The sequence below is a fragment of the Malaclemys terrapin genome, chromosome 9, assembly GCF_027887155.1.
Source record: "Malaclemys terrapin pileata isolate rMalTer1 chromosome 9, rMalTer1.hap1, whole genome shotgun sequence".
Taxonomy (NCBI): Eukaryota; Metazoa; Chordata; order Testudines; family Emydidae; genus Malaclemys; species Malaclemys terrapin.
The window spans coordinates 57,547,416-57,569,349 of NC_071513.1; the positions used below are offsets into that span (position 1 = coordinate 57,547,416).

The 21,934-nt window shown below is 47.0% G+C and overlaps 1 protein-coding gene across 4 annotated transcripts in view; it reads right to left on the reverse strand.

Annotated features, from left to right (window-relative positions):
• Nucleotides 1-21,934, reverse strand: part of NGEF (neuronal guanine nucleotide exchange factor) — a 110,459-nt gene that overhangs the window by 41,610 nt on the left and 46,915 nt on the right. For all 4 annotated transcript variants that reach the window (XM_054040539.1, XM_054040538.1, XM_054040540.1 and 1 more), the window contains 2 exons: nucleotides 10,261-10,476; nucleotides 8,778-8,920 (listed from right to left, as the gene is read on the reverse strand). In XM_054040539.1, the coding sequence (XP_053896514.1) occupies nucleotides 8,778-8,920; nucleotides 10,261-10,476 (359 nt within the window). The remainder of the gene's footprint in view (nucleotides 1-8,777; nucleotides 8,921-10,260; nucleotides 10,477-21,934) is intronic.

A 21,934-nucleotide genomic window follows, 5' to 3' on the forward strand; every position in this document is an offset into this window, starting at 1 on the left:
TCCGCCACAGTCCCCACAGCTACCCGCCCGGCTCTTATCCTGGCTGGGTGCGGCTCGGAGGCGCTCCTCCCCACCCCCCTCAGCCGGAACCTGGTCGGAGAGAGCCGTGTTGGCAACTGTGGGGAGCCTAGGTCCCTCCACCTGCTCTGGTGAGTCTGTGCTGCAGCTCCAGAGCCCTGCACAGATACAAAATCTGTATCTACAGCCAAGCTGCTATCCGCAAAAATGGTCCATGGATATAAAGCGGATACCTGCGGATTTGCAGGGCTCTACTTATGATGAACACATCTCGTATGTATAAGCAAGCTCTATGACCAGTCCATATCTGGTACAGAAGAGTGTGACATGGTGTCAGGAGTAAACTAAGAATAGAGACAGAAGGAACAGCAATAAAGGATGCAGGATCTCATTGCTATGCCATTCTTCAGTGCCCCAGAGAATTTCAGCTTTGACAAACCTTCACAATGAACAGACTGGAAGCAGTATTTTGCAAGATTTCAAATTGCAAACAAACTCCTCAAAGAAACTGAAGATACCTGTGTATCTTTTTTTAATTTATGCTATGGGGAAGCGAGCAGACCATATCTTTAAATCTTTTGACTTTCCTGAAGACAGTCACAAATGACTATGAAAGGGTTCTGGCTATGTTTGATGCATACTTCATACCCCAGAAAAATGTGGTTTATGAAAGATGATGTTTTCATCAGAGAATTTGAGAACCAAGGGAAAATGTTTAACATTTTATAAGAACTCTGCAGACATTGGCTGAAAACTGTAATTTTGGAAATGAAAAAACATGAAAATATCAGACAGAGGCTGGTTATTGGGTTAACAGATAAAAATCTTTCATAGCAACTACAACTCAAGAAAGATTTAACCCTAGGCACAGCTATACAGATGGCAAAGCAGTCAGAATTAGTCAAACAGTACAAAAGACAGGAGCAAATTGAAAAACCTGAAACTTGCTTAGAAACTTTAAACAGACACTTGAGTGTTAAGTTATTATCATAAAACCCCTGAGGCAAGGAGAGAGAACTCCAAGGCTAAAGAAGGACACATTTCAGCTTACACACACAAGGTGTGGAAAAAATCATATCCCAAGAGATGATGCATGTCCAGCTAGAGGCACACTGTATAATAAATGCATGAAATGTGCACATTTTGCATCTGTTTCCTGCACCAAAGCAGTCAGGGAGTTGACTCATATTACAGAGAATCAAGAGCCATTTTTTCCAGACTCTATCTCTTGTATTGACATAGAGCCTGCCTGGAGAGTGAAACTGAATATTCATAGCAAGACAATTGACTTAGGAGCTGCCCTCACCAGTCATCTCAGAAGGGATTCACAATCACCTTTAACCTCTCCCAGAGTTGAAGTCACCTGACACAGCTCTGAGTAGCCATGGAGGTATTCTTAATTGCATGAACCAGTTCATCACAGAAATAGTTTACAAAGACTAAAGTTTTGCATTCAAGTGTATCTGATCAAAGGACCACAGACCAACACCCTTCTCAGCCACAGTGTGGCAGCCATGATGGGTTTAGTTAGAAAGGTAGATGAACTCAATGGAATATTTGGTGATATTGGGCTTTTGAAAGGTGATCCAGTACAAATAAACTTGAGACAACGCTGAACCATATAGTGTACATACCCCTCGCTGGATTCTTATCCATTACTTCATAAAGTGGAAAATGAGTTAGAGAGAATGGTGCAGATTGGCATAATTGAGAAAATTGCTGAGCCAATAGCATGGTGTGCCACAATGGTACCAATTATAAAGAAAAATATGAATGTGTGGATCTTAAAGGACTTAATGAAGCAGTCCCAACATTGCATGACTTCCTCCCAAAAGTGAAAGGAAGTACAGTATTCTCAAAGCTGGCAAATTAGCCAAAGAAAATGCTAAACTGACTACATTCATCACATCCTTTGGGAGATTTTGTTTTCAAAGATTATCTTTTGGGATTATCAGTGCACCTGAAATTTTCCAAAGAAAGATGGTAGAACTGTTAATAAACACAAAGGGAGTTGTACGTTTCATGGGTGATATTCTGATATATGGATCTTCATTGAGGGTTTTGTTGTGTTCTTTCATTGAAGTCCTAACCTAAGCAGTCAGTCTAGTCTGAAGCTAAACAAGGAAAAGTGCGTTTTCTGCATGCCCCAAATCAAGTTTCTGGGACAGACAAACAAAAATGGAATCAATCCTAGCCCTGAGAAAGTGAAACCAATTCAAGAATTGAATGCACCAATGAATGTACTAGAACTGAGATGTACACCAGGGATGATAAATTATCTTGGTCGATACCTACAAGACCTTTCTACAGTGATAAAACCACTGAATGAACTGTTAAAGTCCAGCACATCATGCCCATGGGTGCCAAATCAAAAAACTGCCTTCAAAAAGCTAAAAAATTATCTCAACAGCTCCAGTTCTCAATTACTATGATGTCCACAAACCCACAGTGATAACAGACCATAAACTGCTTGTAACACTCATCAATGGAAAAGATCTTGATCAAGCACCTCTGAGATGCCAATGTCTATTGCTAAGATTAATGTAATTCAACTCAATTGCTAGATATATTCCTGGGAAAAATCTGGTAGCAGCAGACGCTCTGTCACGGAGCCCAGCGTCGCACTCAACTACGTGTGAGTTTGAAGATGACGTAAAGGCATATGTACATATTGTGGACACATGCAAACCAGTGTCAGAAAAGAAACTATTCCCGCTAGGGAAAGCAACCTTGACAGACATGCAACTTCAGGAAGTTCTAAGTTACATTGGGGCAGCTGGCCCAAGTATCTAAAGGATACTAAGGAAGTGACAAAAGACTTCAGCAAGTCAAATGATTATGATTAAAGGCAACTTATCGTCATTCCAAACAAAATGAGAAGAGCAATCCTAAACCTCATCCATGAAGAACATCAAGAATTAATTAAATGCCATAAACAGGCTAACCAGTCAGTGTGGTGGCCAGGCATCAGCAAAGACATAAAGAATAAAGTATCTGCATGTGAACATTGTAGAACTAACAGACAAACAAAATACAAAGAACCTTGAATAACAACGCCCCTACCTGACAGACCTTGGAAGAGACTAGCTACAGATTTATTCAAATTCGGGGGACATAATTACCTAGTCATCATGGTCTGTTTTTTTCAGGTATACAAAAATAATGAACTTCAAAGACAGTATGACCGTGTAAATACTGTAAATGGTAAGAATGTAGAACAGGGGTGGGCAAACTACGGCCCGTGAGCTGGATCTGGCACGTCAGGGCTTTGGATCCGACCCACGGGATTGCCACCCCTGTGGCACTGTGGGCCCACGCCACTCCCGGAAGTGGCCAGCACCATGTCTTTGTGGCCCCTAGGGAAGATGGGGGGCAGAAGTCTTCGCGCGCTGCCCCCGCCTGCAGGTTCCGCCCCCTACAGCTCCCATTGGCTGGGAACGGGGAACCACAGCCAATGGGAGTTTTGGGGGAGGTACCCGCAGGCGAGGGCAGCACGCGGAGCCCTCTGTCCCCCAGGGGCCACAGGGACATGGTGCCGGCTGCTTCCAGGAGTGGCGCGGGGCCAGGGCATGCAGGTAGCATGCCTTAGCCCCACTGCGCACCGCTGCCACCCCAGAGCTGCTCAAGGTAAATGGCACTGGGCCGGAGCCCACACCTTGAACCTCTCCTGCATCCCACACCCCAACCCCCTGCCCTGAGCCCCCTCCTGCACTCCACACCCCTCCTGCACCCCAACCTCCTGCCCTGAGCCCCCTCGTACACCCCGCACTCCTCCTCCACCCCAACCCCTTGCCCTGAGCCCCTTCCTGCACACCGTACCACCTCCCACACCCCAACTCCCTGCCCCAGCCCTACATTCATGGCCCTGCATGCAATTTCCCCACCCAGATGTGGCCTCGGGCCAAAAAGTTTGCCCACCCCTGATGTAGAACATCACCCTGATGATGAACACAGCTGGTGCGTATAAGCAAGCTCTATGACCAGTCCATATCTGGTACAGAACAACATGACAGGTACTGCGACTCCTCGGCACATCACTCACAGCACATACAGAGCACAGTGAGGCAGGAGGAGGGATAAGAGACAACACAACTCAAGACCGAAATGGTTGGGTTGTTTTCAGACTCAACCTGAACCCAACACTCGTAGTCAGGTCCTGTTGGGTTAGGTTGCAAGGCTCTACAACAGAGGATTGTTCTCAGAGATTCAGCTCATAATATGTCTCTCCACTGGTTACAGTTTCATTTTCCCCCTTTACCACAATGTTTTGTTAGTTTAACTTATGTTATCTAATTTAGACTGTAAACTCCCATGGGCAAGGACCTCGTCCTCTTCTATGCCTATAAAAGAAAAATCCCACTAATGGAGATATAGGAATAATTAACCTACTGCAGCTGACCCTTGTGCAGTCTGTGACTGATGGCAATCTTTCTCCTAAAGAGTACAACAGGGGTGTAGGCAAGTATGTCTTACACACATCAGTTTGCAGATTTTTAGCTTCCTGAGAGCAGCATTTCTTGTAGCAGGGTAGCAAGGATGGTCCAGTGCCTAAGGCTGTGGACTGGAACTTGGAAAGTCCCACTGGGTTCTTGGCTCAGCCACAGACTCCCTGTAGCACCTTGCACAAGTCATTTAATCTACCCTGTGCCTCAGTTCCCCATCTGTAAAAATGAAATACTCCACCTTACAGGGGTGTTGTGAAAATAAAATCCATTATGATTTGAGATGCTCAGACACTAAGGTAATGAGGGCCATATAAGTACCTAGATTGATATTTGGCAATGAGGTTTTTTTGGTGTCTAGGGCTGTTTTTACATCTTTATCAAGCGTTTCATTAACACATTGTCACTAAATTAAGACTATAATGGCACATCTGCCTTGGGAGATTAGTAGAAATGCAGCAGGAAGGAGACAACAGATCAGGCAGCGCGTATGCAAATTTAAAACTGTTCACTACATCCCTGAACTATGCCCAAAATTCAGCTGTTTTGTCTGACAAATATTGTCGGACTTCTTCTGGCATCTAGCTTACTCAAGCTTTCTCAATGCCTTCTGTTTCTTCCTTGGTTCAAGCTTCCCATAGCATCCTCCAAGGCTCAGCCTCTCCTCATCAATAACCCTATACTTAACTGCAGACTTCTCCTGCTCCTGGTAAATGTCCTCGGTGGTTCAAGTAGCCTCCTCACTACCAACTGTAGGGTTTTGCCTGATAGCTTATCAGAATCTCTAGCAGATTTCCCATGATGGCCCATTACAGGCTTCAGCCTTCTCTCCCCTCTGGAACTCTGATGTCCTGGAGCATCTCTTCCAGGCTGCCAAGATATCAAAGCCTGGACTGTTCAACAACATGGCTTTCCGAGTCACTATTTGGACTTTATACTGGATTGCCACATAACAAAGCTTTGTTAAAGTGGAGCTAAGGCTGCTGCTGTACAGCAGAGCCACCTTATCCTTTCATGCCTCCAGAACATGGAACTCCAAAACCCAAACATGGGAAAATCAGGAAATGCTCAGTTACACTCCTTCCCCCCACCAAACCCCAACGTATTTCTTAAAAGAACATTTTATGCTTAAAAAAAACAAAGCCCCATAACCTTGAGAGAACCAGTTAAGGTAACCCTTTCCACATAAGAAACCCCAACAATCTTAAATCTGCCTCAGATGGAGACCACAAGAAACTCAGAATGTCAGTGTACCTTATCCCTTCATAACATACATTGCCAGTACAGATATGTGTCTAACACAACTATACAATAAGACTCTGATTTGTATAACCCCACAAGTCTTTCAGTGTGGTCTGTATATTTCCGTTGGCCCAGCAATGTTTTTTTTGTGTGTGTGTGTGAGAGAATTTTAGAGAGGATGTTAAATTAAGCTTTACATAGAAACTTAGCTATACAGCCTTAACTGTAGCTGCTCCATAATTAAAGACAAAAAAATCATTTATGAAACCAGTTAGGGTTGCTAAGTGACCACAGTTAAATTACCTACCACATAATTTAAAAAGCTCAACCACCTAAAGACAAGGAGATCAACAGCTAAGTACATCATATATTTTATACTGACCACATATGTTATTCTCATCAAGTACAAAGATGTGCATTTTATCGTAACACAACCTTAACTCTGACCTATGGATTTTGGGGTTATATTTTACATATTTTTGTTATCTACATTTCAGGAACTATTACCTTATAAAGAGAATCCGATAAATATATTCATTGATGTTTCTCACTTAACAATAGACAATCTAATGCTTTAATAATGTATTTATTTGGTGGGTTTTTTGGAGAGTTAAGTTGTATATGCTGGGCAAGTGGCCCGATAGCGATTCAAGAATATAGTGTCCACTTATTTTAAATATCAAACAAATATAAAAGCCATTGAAGTCTCCAAATTATACATTCAGCTAAGAATATATGCCCAAGGGTGGCCAAACTTTCTGATCCTCTGAGCCGTATACAACAATCTTCAGAAGTTCAAGAGCTGGGGCGCACCTGCTGGGGCTCGGGGCTTCAACCCTGCAGTGCAGTGGTGGGGCTAGAGGCTTCTGCTCTGTGGGGAGGGGGATCTTGGGGCTTCAGCTTTGGAGGAGATGCCTGTCTAGACTCGTGGTTCAGCTCTGCGGGGAGTGGGGGTCTCAGCGCTTCAGCTCCGCAGGAGGTGTCTGTCTGGGCTCGGGGTTCAGCCCTGTGGGGAGGGGGTCTCAAAGCTTTAACCCCACAGGAGGCGCCTGTCTGGGCTTGGGGCTTCAGCCCTGCTCCTGCTGAAGCCCCAAGCCCCAGCAGGCACACGCTGCAGGGTTGAAGCCGGGAGAACCACTCCCTGCTGGGCAGAAGCCAGAGGTGACACCTGGGAGGGTCCATGGAATCACATACCATCCCCCAGATTTTTGCCAGGATTTGATGGCCCTGCTCAGTCACTTGGTGCCACTGGACCATCCTCCCTGCACGGCAGCTGCTGGAGCTGGCAAGCTGGGCGCTGCAGTCATGGGGAGAGGCAGCGGCAAACAGTTGGGATCTGCAGGGAGGACCGTTCAGGGTAAGGGAGGAGCATGGGGGGGGCAAGACTCAAGCTGTTAGAGGGGGGCAAACCTCATCAGGTACCAGTCGTCACTGGCAGAAGCCCCTAGCCCCACCATCCCGCCGCAGGGCAGAAGCCCCAAACTTTGCCCCCGTCTGGTAGGCAGAGAATAGGAGGGTGTGGGGGGCTCCGTGAGCCGCACTTTAACTGTAAAAGAGCTGCATATGGCTCTTGGCCACCCCAATATATGCAATTTTGTGTTCCTCTTATTCTCATACTTGCCTTCCTCCTTCTGTCCACACTCCTATTTGTGTTGCATTTTCTCCCTAGTTAGGCCTCAATCCTGAAAACTGATTTCTGTGAGTGGACACACACTGCCTGACAAAGCCACTGGGGTTCCACACAGGTGCAGTATTCCATCCACATGAATCAGATTACAGGATCAGATCTTTAGTTTATAATCTCTTTCAGGCAGGGACTGTCTCTCTTATAGTATGTTTGTTCAGCCTCAGCTCAATTTGGTGCTGATTCGAATTGGTGCCTCTGGGTGCTACTGTAATCCAAATAATATGCTTAATAGGAAAGTGTATTTATAATAAAGTTAAGTAAATATGTGGATTTGCGTTTGAGGTTGAATGTGTATATACATAACGTGTTGCTTTTTTCAAAAGGGTTTTATGTTGAGTTTGTATTTTGAGATTTTTGTTGAAAGAACAGTATTTATTTAGATTTAGTGTAAAAGTGGCTGTGTTGCAATCCTGGTCCATGCTCCCATCCCCAGGAAGCCCTGGAGGAGACAGGAATCTCCCACTGCTTCCTATAGAGACGAGCGACTGGATTGCATGAACTGAAAGGGTTTGCCTTTAGATATCTTTAGCTTGTAGGCACTTTTTGATTGTTTTTATTTGGTCTTTTCCTTATCTACCTCTGTGGAGTAGCCAGGGTGGAAGAAAAGCACACTAGATCAGCAATGGCTGGAGCATCTGGAAAATGGAAGTGGGGGGAATACCCCAATTTAGTTTTTAAAAAGATAGCAAAGATGTCTGTTTTTTCATTTTTTTGTTTTTATGTTTGTCTATTTATCTGTCTAGTCTATTTAAATGTAAGCTCTTTGGGGCAGGGACTGTTTCTTGCTCTCCCTGCACAGCACCTAGCACAGCAGAGTCCTGATAAGGCCTCTTGGTGCTACTCTATCATAAATGATTGATAATAATAAACCATGTTGGGATCCAGTGAAGATCTCGATTGATGGCTGATGAGAAGCTCTCTCCTGTGGGGAGCTTTTTCCACTTCTTGTGCCCTCACACCTTGAGGGCAGCGGAGGGTGGCACATGACTGCTATTAGGGAGATTCATTTTTGCTCTCCAATTATTGCTGCTTTCAAGGTTCAGGCAACCTGAACAATAAGGAGCTAACATCCAGAAGAATCTTAAATGGATGGTATCTTTAACTAATATAAATACTGCCCCAAGATTAAAAGGCTAGAAAAGAACCTACTTGAACCACTTCTTACAAATTTCAGGCCAAATTTAGTTCTAACGGGTTTTATGTAAATGTTTGAACTATTTTCTCTTATTTATATTCAGCGTCTTCACTCATCAGAAATGCATGAGCAAAGACTTCGCACTCTAGAAATCTAGGAACATTACCTGGGTTAATAGGGGCAGTATTTCTGTCAGACAGCACCATGCCTTAGGCAGCCCATAAGTTTATGGCACAACAAACATGGCCCTTACCTATTTGTTCAATGAGGGTTTTCCAGGAGTCAGTTGTCATGGGGTGAATCATTTGCAGGGTTTCAGGGAGAGCAGCAGGGCACTCTGGGAGCACGGGGCTCTCATCAGGGATAAGCACTGGTCCAGCTGTGGAAGGGGATTCTCTTTGGGAGAGAAATATAGAGTCAGGCATTGTCAGTCGAGCTGCCCTCAGCCCAAGCATTTGATACACCCAGCTTCCATATATACCAGTGGGCTCTGGCACTTACCAGCATCAGTGGCCAGCAAGACACACTATTTAGGGATCCTGAGTGTGTATCTTTCAGAACTACCCTATGATTCACCTCCATGGGGCAGGCACACTCCTTCCTCTCCAAAAAACTCCTGTGTGCCACAGGAGCTGTCTTTGAGCACTGGGAGTGGAGGCTTTGGCCCTGCAGGAGAGCAGTAACCTCCCCTGATTCCACCCGGAGCTGGGGTATGGGATCCCATCACCGACTGAGCTTAGCCCTGTGCAAGGACAGAGCCAGCCTCAGAGCAGGTGTGTGTGTGTGTGAGACACACAGAGAGAAATATTCTGGCTGGGGTTCAGCTCAGGTCTGTATAGAGTAGGGAGGACAGAGGATGAATGCATCTCAGTTCCAGTACATGGAAGGAGGCAGGGGGAAGGGATGCTGAGAGTTCAGTCACATACCCTGGTGTAGGAAGAGGGTACTGGAATCTAGGTTCTAGCTGGAGTTCAGCCTGGATTGGTACAGGAAGATGGGGGGAGAAATGGGGATCAGCCCGGTTGGGGTGAGGGATGTTGCGAGGAGGGGGAAAGGAGTGTGATGGAAATCAGCCCTGGTTGATGCATACGTATGGGGGGGGGGGGGCAGGGGATATAATGGAGATCAGTTCTGGTTGTGTGTGTGTTGGGGGGGTGGTGGAATGGAGAACACCACCATGTCAGTAAGGGGGTGGAGGAGGGCTGGAGGGGGTGTTGGAGATCAGCCAGGTGGTGCAGGGGAAAAGGTGCTGAGAGTGGAGATCAGCCCGGGTTGGGGCGCGGGGTGGTGGTTAGAGAGCAGACCCGGGCAGGGCAGTGGGAGTGGGCTGCGTGGGGGGGGGGGGGTGTTGGAGAGCAGCCCCAGCACGGCAGTGGGATGGGGAGGGGGTGTTGGAGAACAGCCCCGGGCGGGGCAGGGGGCTTGGGGTGCGGAGGGGGGGGTGTTGGAGAACAACTCCGGGCGGCGCAGGGGGCTTGGGGTGCGGGGGGGGTGAACAGCCCCGGGCGGGGCAGTGGGATGGGGGTGTTGGAGAACAGCCCCGGGCGGGGCAGGGGAATTGGGGGGTTGGAGAACAGCCCCGGGCGGGGCAGGGTCCGAGCCGCGGATCACCGCGCTGTGGCTCTGGGGGCAGAGGAGGGACGCGAGCCCGCCGGTGGGTCCGCCTGCAGGCGGGCAGAGGTGAGTGGATCCCGCGGCGGGGCGTCCCCTCCCCGCTGTCAACCCCCGCCCCTCACCTGCCGGCCGGGCGGGCTCCGGACGCGCTCTCCGCCGAGCCGTCGCGGTCCAGGGCGCAGGCGGCGCTCAGCGCCGCAGCCAGCAGCTCCATGTGAGGCTGTGAGAGCGGCGGCGAGTCCGGCTCCGAGCGGCGGCTGCCGAGCGACTCCGCAGGCAGCGCGGGACTGGGGGAGGCCGGGCGGTTGCCACGGCAACGGGGGTAGGAAGGCAGCAGCCTGCGCGGGAGGGAGATAGAGACCTGCAGCGTGCGCGGGGGAGGGACCCCCGGCCCGGCTAGAGGCCCCGGGACAGCGACCGTCGCACCGAGTCCCCCGGACACCGGACTGCCCCCCACCCGAACCCCCGGGGGACCCATTGGCCCCCCAGAGCCTCCCGGACACCGAATGCCCCCCGAACCCCTGGGAGACCGACCGCCCCCCCCCCCAGTCTCCTGGACACTGACTGGTCCCCTAGAGCCCCCTAGCCCAGCTAGAGCCCCCAGAAGACCGATCAGCCCTCCCCCAGAGCCCCCTGGACACCGACTGCCGCCCCCCCAGCTCCCTAGCCTAGCTAGAGCCCCCGGAAGACCCATCAGCCCTCCCCCAGAGCTCCCTGGACACCGACTGCCCCCCCAAGACCCCAGGAGACCGACTGGCCCCCCCAGAGTTCCCCGGACACCAACTGCCGCCCCCCAGAGCTCCCTAGCCTAGCTAGAGCCCCCAGGAGACAGATGGCCCCCCATGAGCCACCGGGAGATGACCTGTCTCCCCCCAGAACCCTCCCTCCCAGCCCGGCTAGAGCCCCCAGGAGATGGACAACCCTGGAGAGAACTACACTCCCCCAGCAGTCCCCTCCCCAGCTAGAGACCTACACCCCCCTGAGAGGTAGCACCTGCCCCGATAGAGCCTCCCACAGCTGCACCCCTTTCCCAGGAGCACCCCTGAGAGAACACTGCACTCCTCAGAGCCCACTACCCTGGGTACAAAACCCAGAGGCAGACATGCCCCCGCCAGAGGTCCCTGCCACCCCCCACCCACCCCCGTTCCAGCAGCCACCATTCCTTTCCCCAGACAGATCTCAGAGACATGTGCACCCAGCCACCCCTTACTGCCTCCAGCCCAGCGCACTCACAGAGGACCTCTTCATAGCCCCTCAAACCCAGAGCACAGGTCTCCCCACGCACACATAGAGGTGTCCCCTACCCCTTGCCTCCTTCAGTTTGGGGCACAGAACCCCCCTCTCCTCCTTCGTCTGCACCTCACTGCCGTGGAGCAGAGAGAGCAAGGTCAATGAGTGTTTTGGAGGGGAAGTGTGGCGTTTTTGGATTACTCCCGGATTTGGTGCATATTGTGCATTTCTTCTACTGAAAGCAAATTCTGAGATGGAGGATAGACTCAAAATAATTCCCTCCTCCAGTCGCCCATCATCGGAACATTCTCTCAAATCCAAATTACCTCACAGACAGAACAATTACCTTCCTCACCAATACAGGGGATTTTGCACCTTCTTCCCTGCACGTCCCTCTCTACCTAAGAATTGTCATCTTTACAGGGATTTTTTTTTTTTCAGACAATAAATATCAGTACTTTCAGCACTCTAAAATCTATCTTCGTTCAGGTAATCTTTATGCTGCCTCAAGGGTGACTCCGCTTGAACTTTAGCATACAGTCACACCCCTCTGATCAATTTGAAAACTTGTGGACAGGCTGGGTGCTGCTCTGCTACAACTTGCTAACTCCCAGGAAAAAATGGTAATTCATGCCAAATTAAATCTGAGGATTTAAACAGGAAATTCTCAGCCAAGTTTCCCAGACAAACCTTAACTTACCCCTTTGCATATATAAATATGGCTTTTTTCAATAAGTAATCATACAATTTAGGCAATAATAATGAAATCCGTATGTGGATCTCAATGTTTAGGTAAAGGCAGATTTTTTTTCTCTATTATACTGTAGTATTTGCCAAATAATGCATCAGGATAATTTGGCCCAACTTCTTCCAGTTACACTGGTATAAATCCAGAGAAACTCAACTGACCACCACTGGACACTATCTAGGTTTACAATGATTGTCACACATATTCCTGGTAGAACCCCTCTTGGCTGGAAACTCCAGGCTGCTGTGTTGGGGAGGGAACCCAAAACACTAGATTAATGTGCTCTTAAGCTTCCCTTGGGCAGAATAGGTTGCAGCACTCTCTCTGCCCTTGGCATCTTTAGCACATTTCCTGAGCACAGGCAGGCTGTTACCCCTTTATAGAAATGGGATCTCATAGCCTAGCTGCCCTTGGCCCCCAGGACCAATGGTGACCTACTCGCAGACTCCCTAGTAGCTTAAGCACGCTCTTTCCCAGAGTTCCATCCATGGTCGCTCTAGTAGGTTTATAGTTTAACTCCTGAGGGGCACATATTGGTGAAGCAAATAGACATACAGATAGACTTTAGAAAGTTTTCCAAACACAATTACTCTTTACTTAAATATTACAAGAGAGCTAAAGATGTAGGCAAACAATAAAACACCTATGTGTATTTCCCTACTTCAGTTTCCTCACCAGTCTTGAGCATTCTTTGGGGTTTAGGATGCCCCCTTCCTGCACACAGTTTCTCAACCACGGAATGTCTCTCTCATCTGTGTCCCAGTTTCCTTCTTTCTGGCTGATCCCTCAATTAAACAAACCCACACTGCTATGAAAGCATTAAGCATGCTTCTCTTCTGCCCAAGCTTCCTGTGTGTCTCAGGGCATCACTCTACTCATCCAGTCTCTGTAGTTTTAAAGGCTAGTTCTGTCCCCCTTTTGGGGGGAAATATTCCACCCAGAAAATCCTAGCCTTGCAGGCAAACTTGGTTGAACTGGTTTCCAATCCTCTCTCAGGCAACTCTTCTTAGCATACACATTGTTTGGGCAGAGCACAGTGATTAAGGTTAACCGCTCTCCTTTGTCCCTGGTCTGGGGGTTATGTAACACAGACGTGACAGCACCTGGCTAACTCCACATCCATGATACAGCAATTTCATAATACCAGTCAGAACTCATAAATTGTACATACAGGGATTTTCTAAATCATCACAACCAGTGTTACTGAAGAATTTGGCCTTTTGTGAGGGTGTGCTGGGAGAGGTTAACAGCTGCTAGTGGTCACAGAGGGTTTTGATAACTCAAAGGGGGATCATGGGATAGTCATTGCATTTGACAGCTAATAGGGACAGTTCGGGGCTTATCACAATGGGAAGTTTGAGAATTGGAAGGGGGTTCTGTGTTTTGTCACATCTGTGAATTTCATGGAGTGAGGAGCATTTGAGACCAGGACTGGGGGTCAGGAGTTTGTCACTAGTTAGAGGGTCAATATGATAGGAAAGCTGGGTGATACAGCACTTATCAGTCATGTAGAAGGGTCTGGGGGACAGACAACTGTGAGGAGGGCCAAAGGCTTGGAAATGGGGTAAAGTGTTCAAGAGCACTGGTTGCAATGAGGCTGGTCTGTCTGATCAGTGGATAGTGATTGAAAGCCGAGCACTTGTCCCTGAGGGAAGAGTATTGGAAGGGTTGACAGCTGGGGGTGTGTGTCAGAGAATTGATACATACAAGGGAGGGCAATTACTTTGATGAGCCTGTTCCTGGTAGAGTTAAGAGCTGTCTATTCTTCACTCTTGCCTCAGGATCAGGGCCAAGAGTGAGGTAGTTCTTCCTAAACCCATATCTACCAATGGGGTGCCAGAGCAGCGAAATGCACAAACTTTTACCAATTGTGCTAAAATGAACACAGTTCTAAATATGACTTTCATGGGCACTTATTTAGATAAATCTCACAAGAAACTGATGCATGTTAAAAGGTTAATGAATTCAACTTTTGTGCTAGTATTTCTTAACCAAATATTTTAACAATTAATTCTTATACGGCATTTTTTCTCTGTAGATCTGAAAACTTTGTACAAAGGTTGGAAAGTATTATCTCCATTTTACAGATGGGGAGATTGAGTTACTACTGAGACGTATAATGTAAGATGCTCAAAATTGCAGCAAGTCAGTGGCAGAGTCAGGAGAAGAACCCAGATATCCTGACTGTCGGTCTCTTGCCCTGTTTTACTGGGCCACCCTCTCAGGGGTTAAATCTATGCCAAATCTGAACTTTTTAGAAATGTATCAGAGGGGTAGCCATGTTAGTCTGTGTCCACAGAAACAACAAGGAGTCCAGTAGCACCTTAAAGACTGACAGATTTATTCGGGCATAAGCTTTCATGGGTAAAAAACCCACTTCTTCAGATGTTTTTTTTTTTAGAAACATAAGCATTTTGGGTTATATGCAAAAATAGAAAAAAAATTTCCCACAATCCTATAACTGCCTGTTAATTAAGACAGCCTGCTTGTTTTTTCTTCAAACTTTCCACAATAAACTCACCTTTGGGCTGAGATGAAAGCATGAAAAATGTGAGTCCAAAATTTTTTTTAATGAAAGCTATGAGGAGGTGAAAACAGGAGTTTAGAGAATGGAATGCCTTCTGTGACCATCGGAGGTCACTACTGTGATAATAAAGAACATCCCACATTTTAGTCCCATGTAAACCTGTTCCATTTTTATGCACTGACAGTCTCATTTTCCTTCCCCTAGGAAGAATATTTTTATTTTTAAACTTTAATCTTTGAAAAGTGTTGCCCTTTCTTCCTTGCCAAATAAACACCACCTACTCCTACTTCAGTCTCTAGGTCTATAACTGAAGTGCTCCTCGTAATCAGAACAAGTGCTTAAGAAGCACACCCGAAGAAAGGGCTACCCACACCCAGCAGGAGAGAGGAGTAGGAAAAAGAGAATCTGACTACTGATATGACGTGCATTTTAAAAATGAAGCTTCAATCCTGCAAGCTGGTGAGCACCTCCTGTTAGGTGCTGAGTGCTTTCTGCTCTCACTGATGAAACAGCAGACACAAAGCAACTTGAAGATTGAGCTCTACATTAAAATAAAATAAAATAAAAACTACAGTTCCTCTTTAGGAATTGTGGGGTTTTCTGAAGCACCCAGACACTGGGAATTATCCCCATGTGTGCCTATCCCCATTTCATTAGCCCTCAGGGCACTGGGAAAGTTCAGTGTGGCTATGTGCTAAGAAGAGGGAATGTGAGTTGTGTGTATTTCTTCAAGGAAGTAGGGGGTGGTGTGGTTGCCAAATGTCCTTAGCTTTAGCATAGTGCTGTTGGAAGAGAAGATTTTGAAGTTGGCTGACCTGGCCCATGGCTATATTAAAAATGTGATAACTTACTGGAGTTCATAATTTGCCTATTTCAATATTATAGTTATGGCTGGATTTTTATTCTAAACCCCTATTTTGAGGTGCTAATAGTTTTTCAAAGTAATTAACCCATTGGACTAACATTGTTCATGTATATTATAAGCACAAAGGTGAATTTTATTGGAAAGCTTGACAAAAACCTCACTTGGCTGTTCCTGAGGATGGAAAAAAGAGGTTTTTATATGTATTTGTATTAATTTTTTTTGCATTAATCCACCTCCTACAGAAACTAAAAAGAAGAAACACAGAGGACTCAGACCAGCAGACCTTACTGGGGGTGGGGGGTATTGCATAGGTAGAGACTACAAATGGGGCTCAGACAAACAGTCCTGTTCAACCAAGGCCAGCTGACTCACAGGAGAAATGTGGGGTCAGTTATAACTTCCACTAAGGTTATACCTAGTCAAGTATGTTTCGTGATTCAGTTAGACAACATGTGTCTGCTGAGCAGTGTTTTCTGCAATGATGAGTAGTACAAACATAACTTCTATATTTTGGTAGCGTGTTTTGAGTGTTACATCAGGTCCTATATGTTATTTTTGCACAGGAATTCAGGCATCAGTTTCTTTTTTTTCTTTTTGTTAATCACAGTCTCTAAAGGTACCATCTGTGCACAATTTTTAGTCCTGGGCCTTGTCTTTCTAGTGTGGGATCAGTGGAACACCCCAATTCCTGAAGTTTTTTGGCCCCCCACTTCTAACCACTATCCCTTGAACATTGAGTCCTTTGGTTCATTCTTCACCAAAGGAGTTCTAGCTCTTCTGATTTTGCTTTGGCTCTGTGTTCCTGTGAGGTACCAACCCTGCACTGGGTCAACAGGGGATGACCAATCATTATGAGCCCAGGAGACCACTTCCCCTAGACCCCTGCTGTACATGCTCCAGGTGGAGGGGACAGATAAAAGGAGACATCCCAGCTAAGTTTAGGCTGGTGGAGGAAGGATGTGTGCTGCAGGCTCCTGCAGTGGAACCCTTGACTCTCCAGGCTGTTGGGGCTGTGGACGACTAGCTGACCACAGAGACTGATGGAGATGCTGAGCCGCTGCCAGCTGAGGAGATGCCCAAGATGGGCTTTATGGTAGTAAGTGACCCAGGGAATGTGTTAGGAGCCAATGCCTGAACCCTTAATAGGCAGTTTAAGAACCTGGTGAAGTAGGGTGGGCCCAGGTTCCCCTACCTTCCCACTCTGGTCTGCAATTGCCACTAGGCATGGCTACCAGGGACTCTGGATATAGACTGAGTGTTTGCTCTGCCCTGCCCTAGGGGCTGCAGACTGATTGTTTGCTCTGCCCTGCCCCGAGGGTCAGAGCCCCAACTGCCATTGTTTGCTCTGGCCAGTAGACCCAAGGGGTACAGACTACTTGTTTGCTCTGCCCGCCAGGGGTCCTGAGCCCCTTGATCACGATTGTTTGATGCAACAGGGAATCCTGGCAATCATTTGATGGGCAACCCTGCACTGGGCAAACAGGGGCGGCCCCCCACTCAACATGCCAAGCCCCCAGGATTGTCCCATTTCAGTTCTGTATTGCCTCGGGTATCCTTTGTATGGTGTCTCTGTCTGCCAGTTAGGTTTGATTATTAGTTTTAAATTAGCAACCTTTGACTCTGGGTGTCCTTTGCACCCCTATTATTAAGGTTGTCTGACATTTGCTTTTATAAGATGCTGTTTTCAGTTGCTTATAATAACTTTTCCAAACTTTAACCATTTGGGCTGAAATTTTCCATTCTGGGTGTCTACCTTGGGCTGAATTTTTGTGGCAAATTTCAGCCAAAATGTTTCAGCCATTTCTTAGAATGAGGCTGGGGGAAAATGAATTGTTTTGCCCATGTTAAATTCTGGTCACCTTTTCTTTGAAAAATTCTTGTGCCCTCATGCTTTTGAGCAGGGATTTGAAATTCGGCAGGGAGATGTGCCTTTGTGTCAGGGGTGTGCCTTTTGCTGTCCCCATGAAAATCTACCCAACTTTGGCCAATTTATAACCCTTTGAAAAATCCATTTTGTACATGCTCAGTAGAAACTTGTTCGATCCTGGCAGCTAAACTCCCTGATGATGTGGTCCACGGTGAGCATGTTCCAGCCCAGGGCAGAGCAGGATTTCCCATGTAATTGCAGCTGTCTGGAGTTGTGGGTTGTGCTGCTTATAGGCATCTGACTGAGAATAAGGAGATTGTCCTGTCCTTTGTTGTCAATGACATCCCTGCTATACCCAGGGAATGTGGAGGAGGGAGCTGCCTGATTAGGATGCAGAGGGGACAAGAGCTGGACTGGCAGGGAGAGTAGATTGGGACAAGAGTTTAGAGGGAGGTATAGACTGGGATCTTGGATGTTGGTCAGATGGTGGGGGAGGGAAACAGACTGGGAGTGGGAACTGGGGCAGAGACCGGGACTCGATGGACACAGGGACTGGGAGCTAGCAGGTGGGGGCAGATTGAGATTGGATGAGAAGCTGGGTGGGAGACTGGGACTGAGAACCAGTGAGGTGGAGGGAAGGAGGTGAGATGGGGAGAGATAGAAATGACGAGGAGCCAGTGTCCAGGGGGAGAATTGGGATTGTCTGGGCAAAGAGACTGGGACCAGGAGCAGGGGATAATAGAGGACACAGATTGGATGAGGAGCCTGGGGAGAGAGACTCGGAATGTGAGTGGGTGTGGGATGTGATTGGAATGGATGGATGGTTTCCAATTACATCCCACACCCACTCACATTCCGAGTCTCTCTCCCCAGGCTCCTCATCCAATCTGCTCCTGGTCCCAGTCTCTTTGCCCAGACAATCCCAATTCTCCCCCTGGACACTGGCTCTTCTCCACCTTGAAGAGCCAGCGTGCGGGACTGGAACTGGCTAAGCAAGGAAACCGGGAGAAACAGCTACAGGGTTATGGTGGGGAGGGGTTGGGAGTGGCCTGGCAAGGAGAGTGGGAATTGGGGGGCAGAGACTGGGATGGGGAATCCCAAGAGGTCAGACTATGAATTGATGATCAGAGAGACTGGGATGAGAAGCCTGAAAGGTAGAGACTGGCTAGGTGAAGTGAATGGGAGTAAGAAAAAGAGCCAGGTGGGGGGAGGAGGTTTCCCTGTGATGCAATAATATAGATCTAGAAAAAAATTTTGGGATGAAACTTTTGTTGCCAAAAAAATTCAGATTTGGGTTAATGACAATGTTTTGCAAATTTGTGTCAAATTTGCCAAATTGTTTGTCAGTGGGAAAAATTTCCAAAAAAGTTTAAACATTTCAACTTTTTTATTTGAAATGACATTTTGTTTTGAATTTTACTTCAATGTTATTACATTTTTTAAAAAAAGATAAAAAAAAAAACCCTTTGAAATGAAACGTTTCATTTGAACCCAAACAAACTTTTTCCAACTTTTTTTATTTGATGAAAATTTTGAAAAAAAATTGTTTTGGGTCATTCCAAAACACAAAAAATGTCAGCTCAGCTGCCAAACTTGAAAATAGAGTGTGTACATAACCTAGTCATACAATTTCTGGCTTTTCAGTTTGCTTTTTTTAAAACCTAGGAAATTACCTGCAAACAATAAGAACATTATTAAGGATGCAAAAGTCAAACAGTCAACAGTTAGGAAATGCCAGAATTAAGGTTGTCTGTGCAACCTTAATTTGGCTCCTTTGTGCATATGCATTCAGATAGTATTTAAATAACATGGTCACATGCTAATTTTTCCATACCACTTGGACCTGCCCTGGGGATGAGGCAGGGTTGAGTAATAAAGGAGACTTGTCTGTAAGGCCCCTGCTTCATTTGTTGCTGAAGTTGGAAGGTGTGTAGTGAATATAGCAGGGGATTACAGGAAGAGAAGGGATGATGTCAAGGTTACTTCCATTGAATTCTGCCCTGGATAACTGGTTTCTGTACTTGCCTGTTCCACAGTTCCTATCTGATGCTGGGTAAGTCACTTAAACCAAACTTTTCACTGATTGCATCTTCCTCATTTTCTGGGTGACTGACTGCATGCCCTGGGGCCTGATTTACAGAAGTGCTGCGCACTCATAGCCACAACTGAAGTCAATGGGAGCTGTGCTTTGAACATATAAAGTTCTAACTACTCTGTTAAATCAGGTGCTAGGCACCCAAATTAGGAATCCAAAAGAAGTGGATACTTTGACTTGAATTTCTCTGTGTCTGTTTCCCACCTGTGACATTGGGATAATAATATCCTCTCATCTCACAGGGGTGTCGTGACAATAAATTAATTAATATTTGTGAGCAGTCAGATACTATAGTAATGGGCATCATAGGCTCTCTGTTCATTGTCTGTAGCTAGTGAAATAATCAAATCAGAGACCAGAAGACTACAGGAACAAGGACCTCCCTCTCAGATCCACTCCAGGCATCCTGCTCTACTCAAGGCACTCAGGAAAAAAATGGAATAGGGGCCTGGAAGCTAAGAAAACATTCCACAAAAGTTTTCTCTAGGGAGATTTTGGACTGTAACCATATGCAACACTGACATTCCCATTGCTCTGAATAGCCATAACTACACATTATCCCGCCAAAATGTCTTGCTCTCACAATCTAGTTTTCTCTTTATTTACTGAAATGGGTTCTACTTTCTTTGCTCTTGCCAAATGCAAATATACTATCATTTTCAATAATCTTGGGAGAGTCATCAGTTTGATAACTGCTTTGTGATCTGGGTTGCAGTTATCTTTGTGATAGTCCTCCCTCCTTACATGCTGTCCTAAAAATAGAGATTAGCAGGAATACTTTTGCCAGCAACAGCCCTCAGATGTGGATACTGGGTACAGGGCGGGCATGGTAACACAGGGCATTTTCTGTTGTGAGCCCTCATTTCTGAACCTAATTTTCTCTGTTGATCCAACAAAGCTTACTGTGATGGGGTGTATCAATCGCACACTAGCCCAGCAAGGGTTGACCATTCACTGGGTGCTCAGGGGGTCACACTCCTCGCCCTTGCTGGGCATGCTCCAGCTGAAACCAGGATATAAAAAGAAGCAGCTCAGCTCAGCCCTGGTCTACACTACGAGTTTAGGTCGACTTTAGCAGGGTTAAATCGAATTAAGCCTGGACACATGCACACGACGAAGCCCTTTCTTTCGACTTAAAGGGCCCTTTAAACCGGTTTCTTTACTCCACCTCCGACGAGGGGATTAGCGCTAAAATTGGCCTTTGCGGGTTGGATTTGGGGTAGCGTGGACGGAATTCGATGTTATTGGCCTCCGTGAGCTATCCCACAGTGCTTCATTGTGACCGCTCTGGACAGCACTCTCAACTCAGATGCACTGACCAGGTAGACAGGAAAAGCCCCACGAACTTTTGAATTTCATTTCCTGTTTGCCCAGCGTGGAGAGCACAGGTGACCACGCAGAGCTCATCAGTACAGGTAACCATGATGGAGTCCCAGGATCGCAAAAGAGCTCCAGCATGGACAGAACGGGAGGTACGGGATCTACTCGCCATATGGGGAGATGGATCAGTGCTAGCTGAACTCCGTAGCAGTAAACGAAATGGCAAAATATTAGAAAAGGTCTCAAAGGCCATGAAGGACAGAGGCCATAACAGGGATGCACAGCAGTGCCGCGTGAAAATTAAGGATCTAAGGCAAGCCTACCACAAAGCCAGAGAGGCAAACGGAAGGTCTGGGGCAGAGCCGCAAACATGCCACTTCTACGTGGAGCTGCATGCCATTCTAGGGGGTGCAGCCACCACTACCCCAACCGTGTGCTTTGACTCCGTCAATGAAGAAACACGCAACAGAGAAGCGGGTTCGGGGTACGTGGAAGATGATGATGAAGACAATGAAGATAGCTCACAGCAAGGAAGCAGAGAAACCGGTTTCCCCAACAGCCAGGATATGTTTATCACCCTGGACCTGGAACCAGTAACCCCCGAACTCACCCAAGGCGTGCTCCCAGACCCTGAGGACACACAAGGGACGTCTGGTGAGTGTACCTTTGTAAATATCACACATGGTTTAAAAGCAAGCGTGTTTAATGATTAATGATTAATTTGCCCTGGCAACCGTGGCCAGTACAGCTACTGGAAAAGTCTGTTAACGTGTATGGGGATGGAGCGGAAATCCTCCGGGGACATCTCCAGAAAGCTCTCCTTCATGTACTCCCAAAGCCTTTGTAAAAGGTTTCTGGAGAGGGCTGCCTTATCCCGTCTGCCATGGTAGGACACTTTACCACGCCAGGCCACTAGCACGTAGTCTGGAATCATGGCATAACAAAACATGGCAGCGTATGGTCCCGGTGTTTGCTGGCATACAGACAACATCCATTCCTTATCTCTCTTTGTTATCCTCAGGAGAGTGATATCATTCACGGTCACCTGGTTGAAATGGGGTGATTTTATTAAGGGGGCATTCAGAGGTGCCCGTTCCTGCTCGGCTGAACAGAAATGTTCCCGGCTGTTAGCCACGCGGTGGGG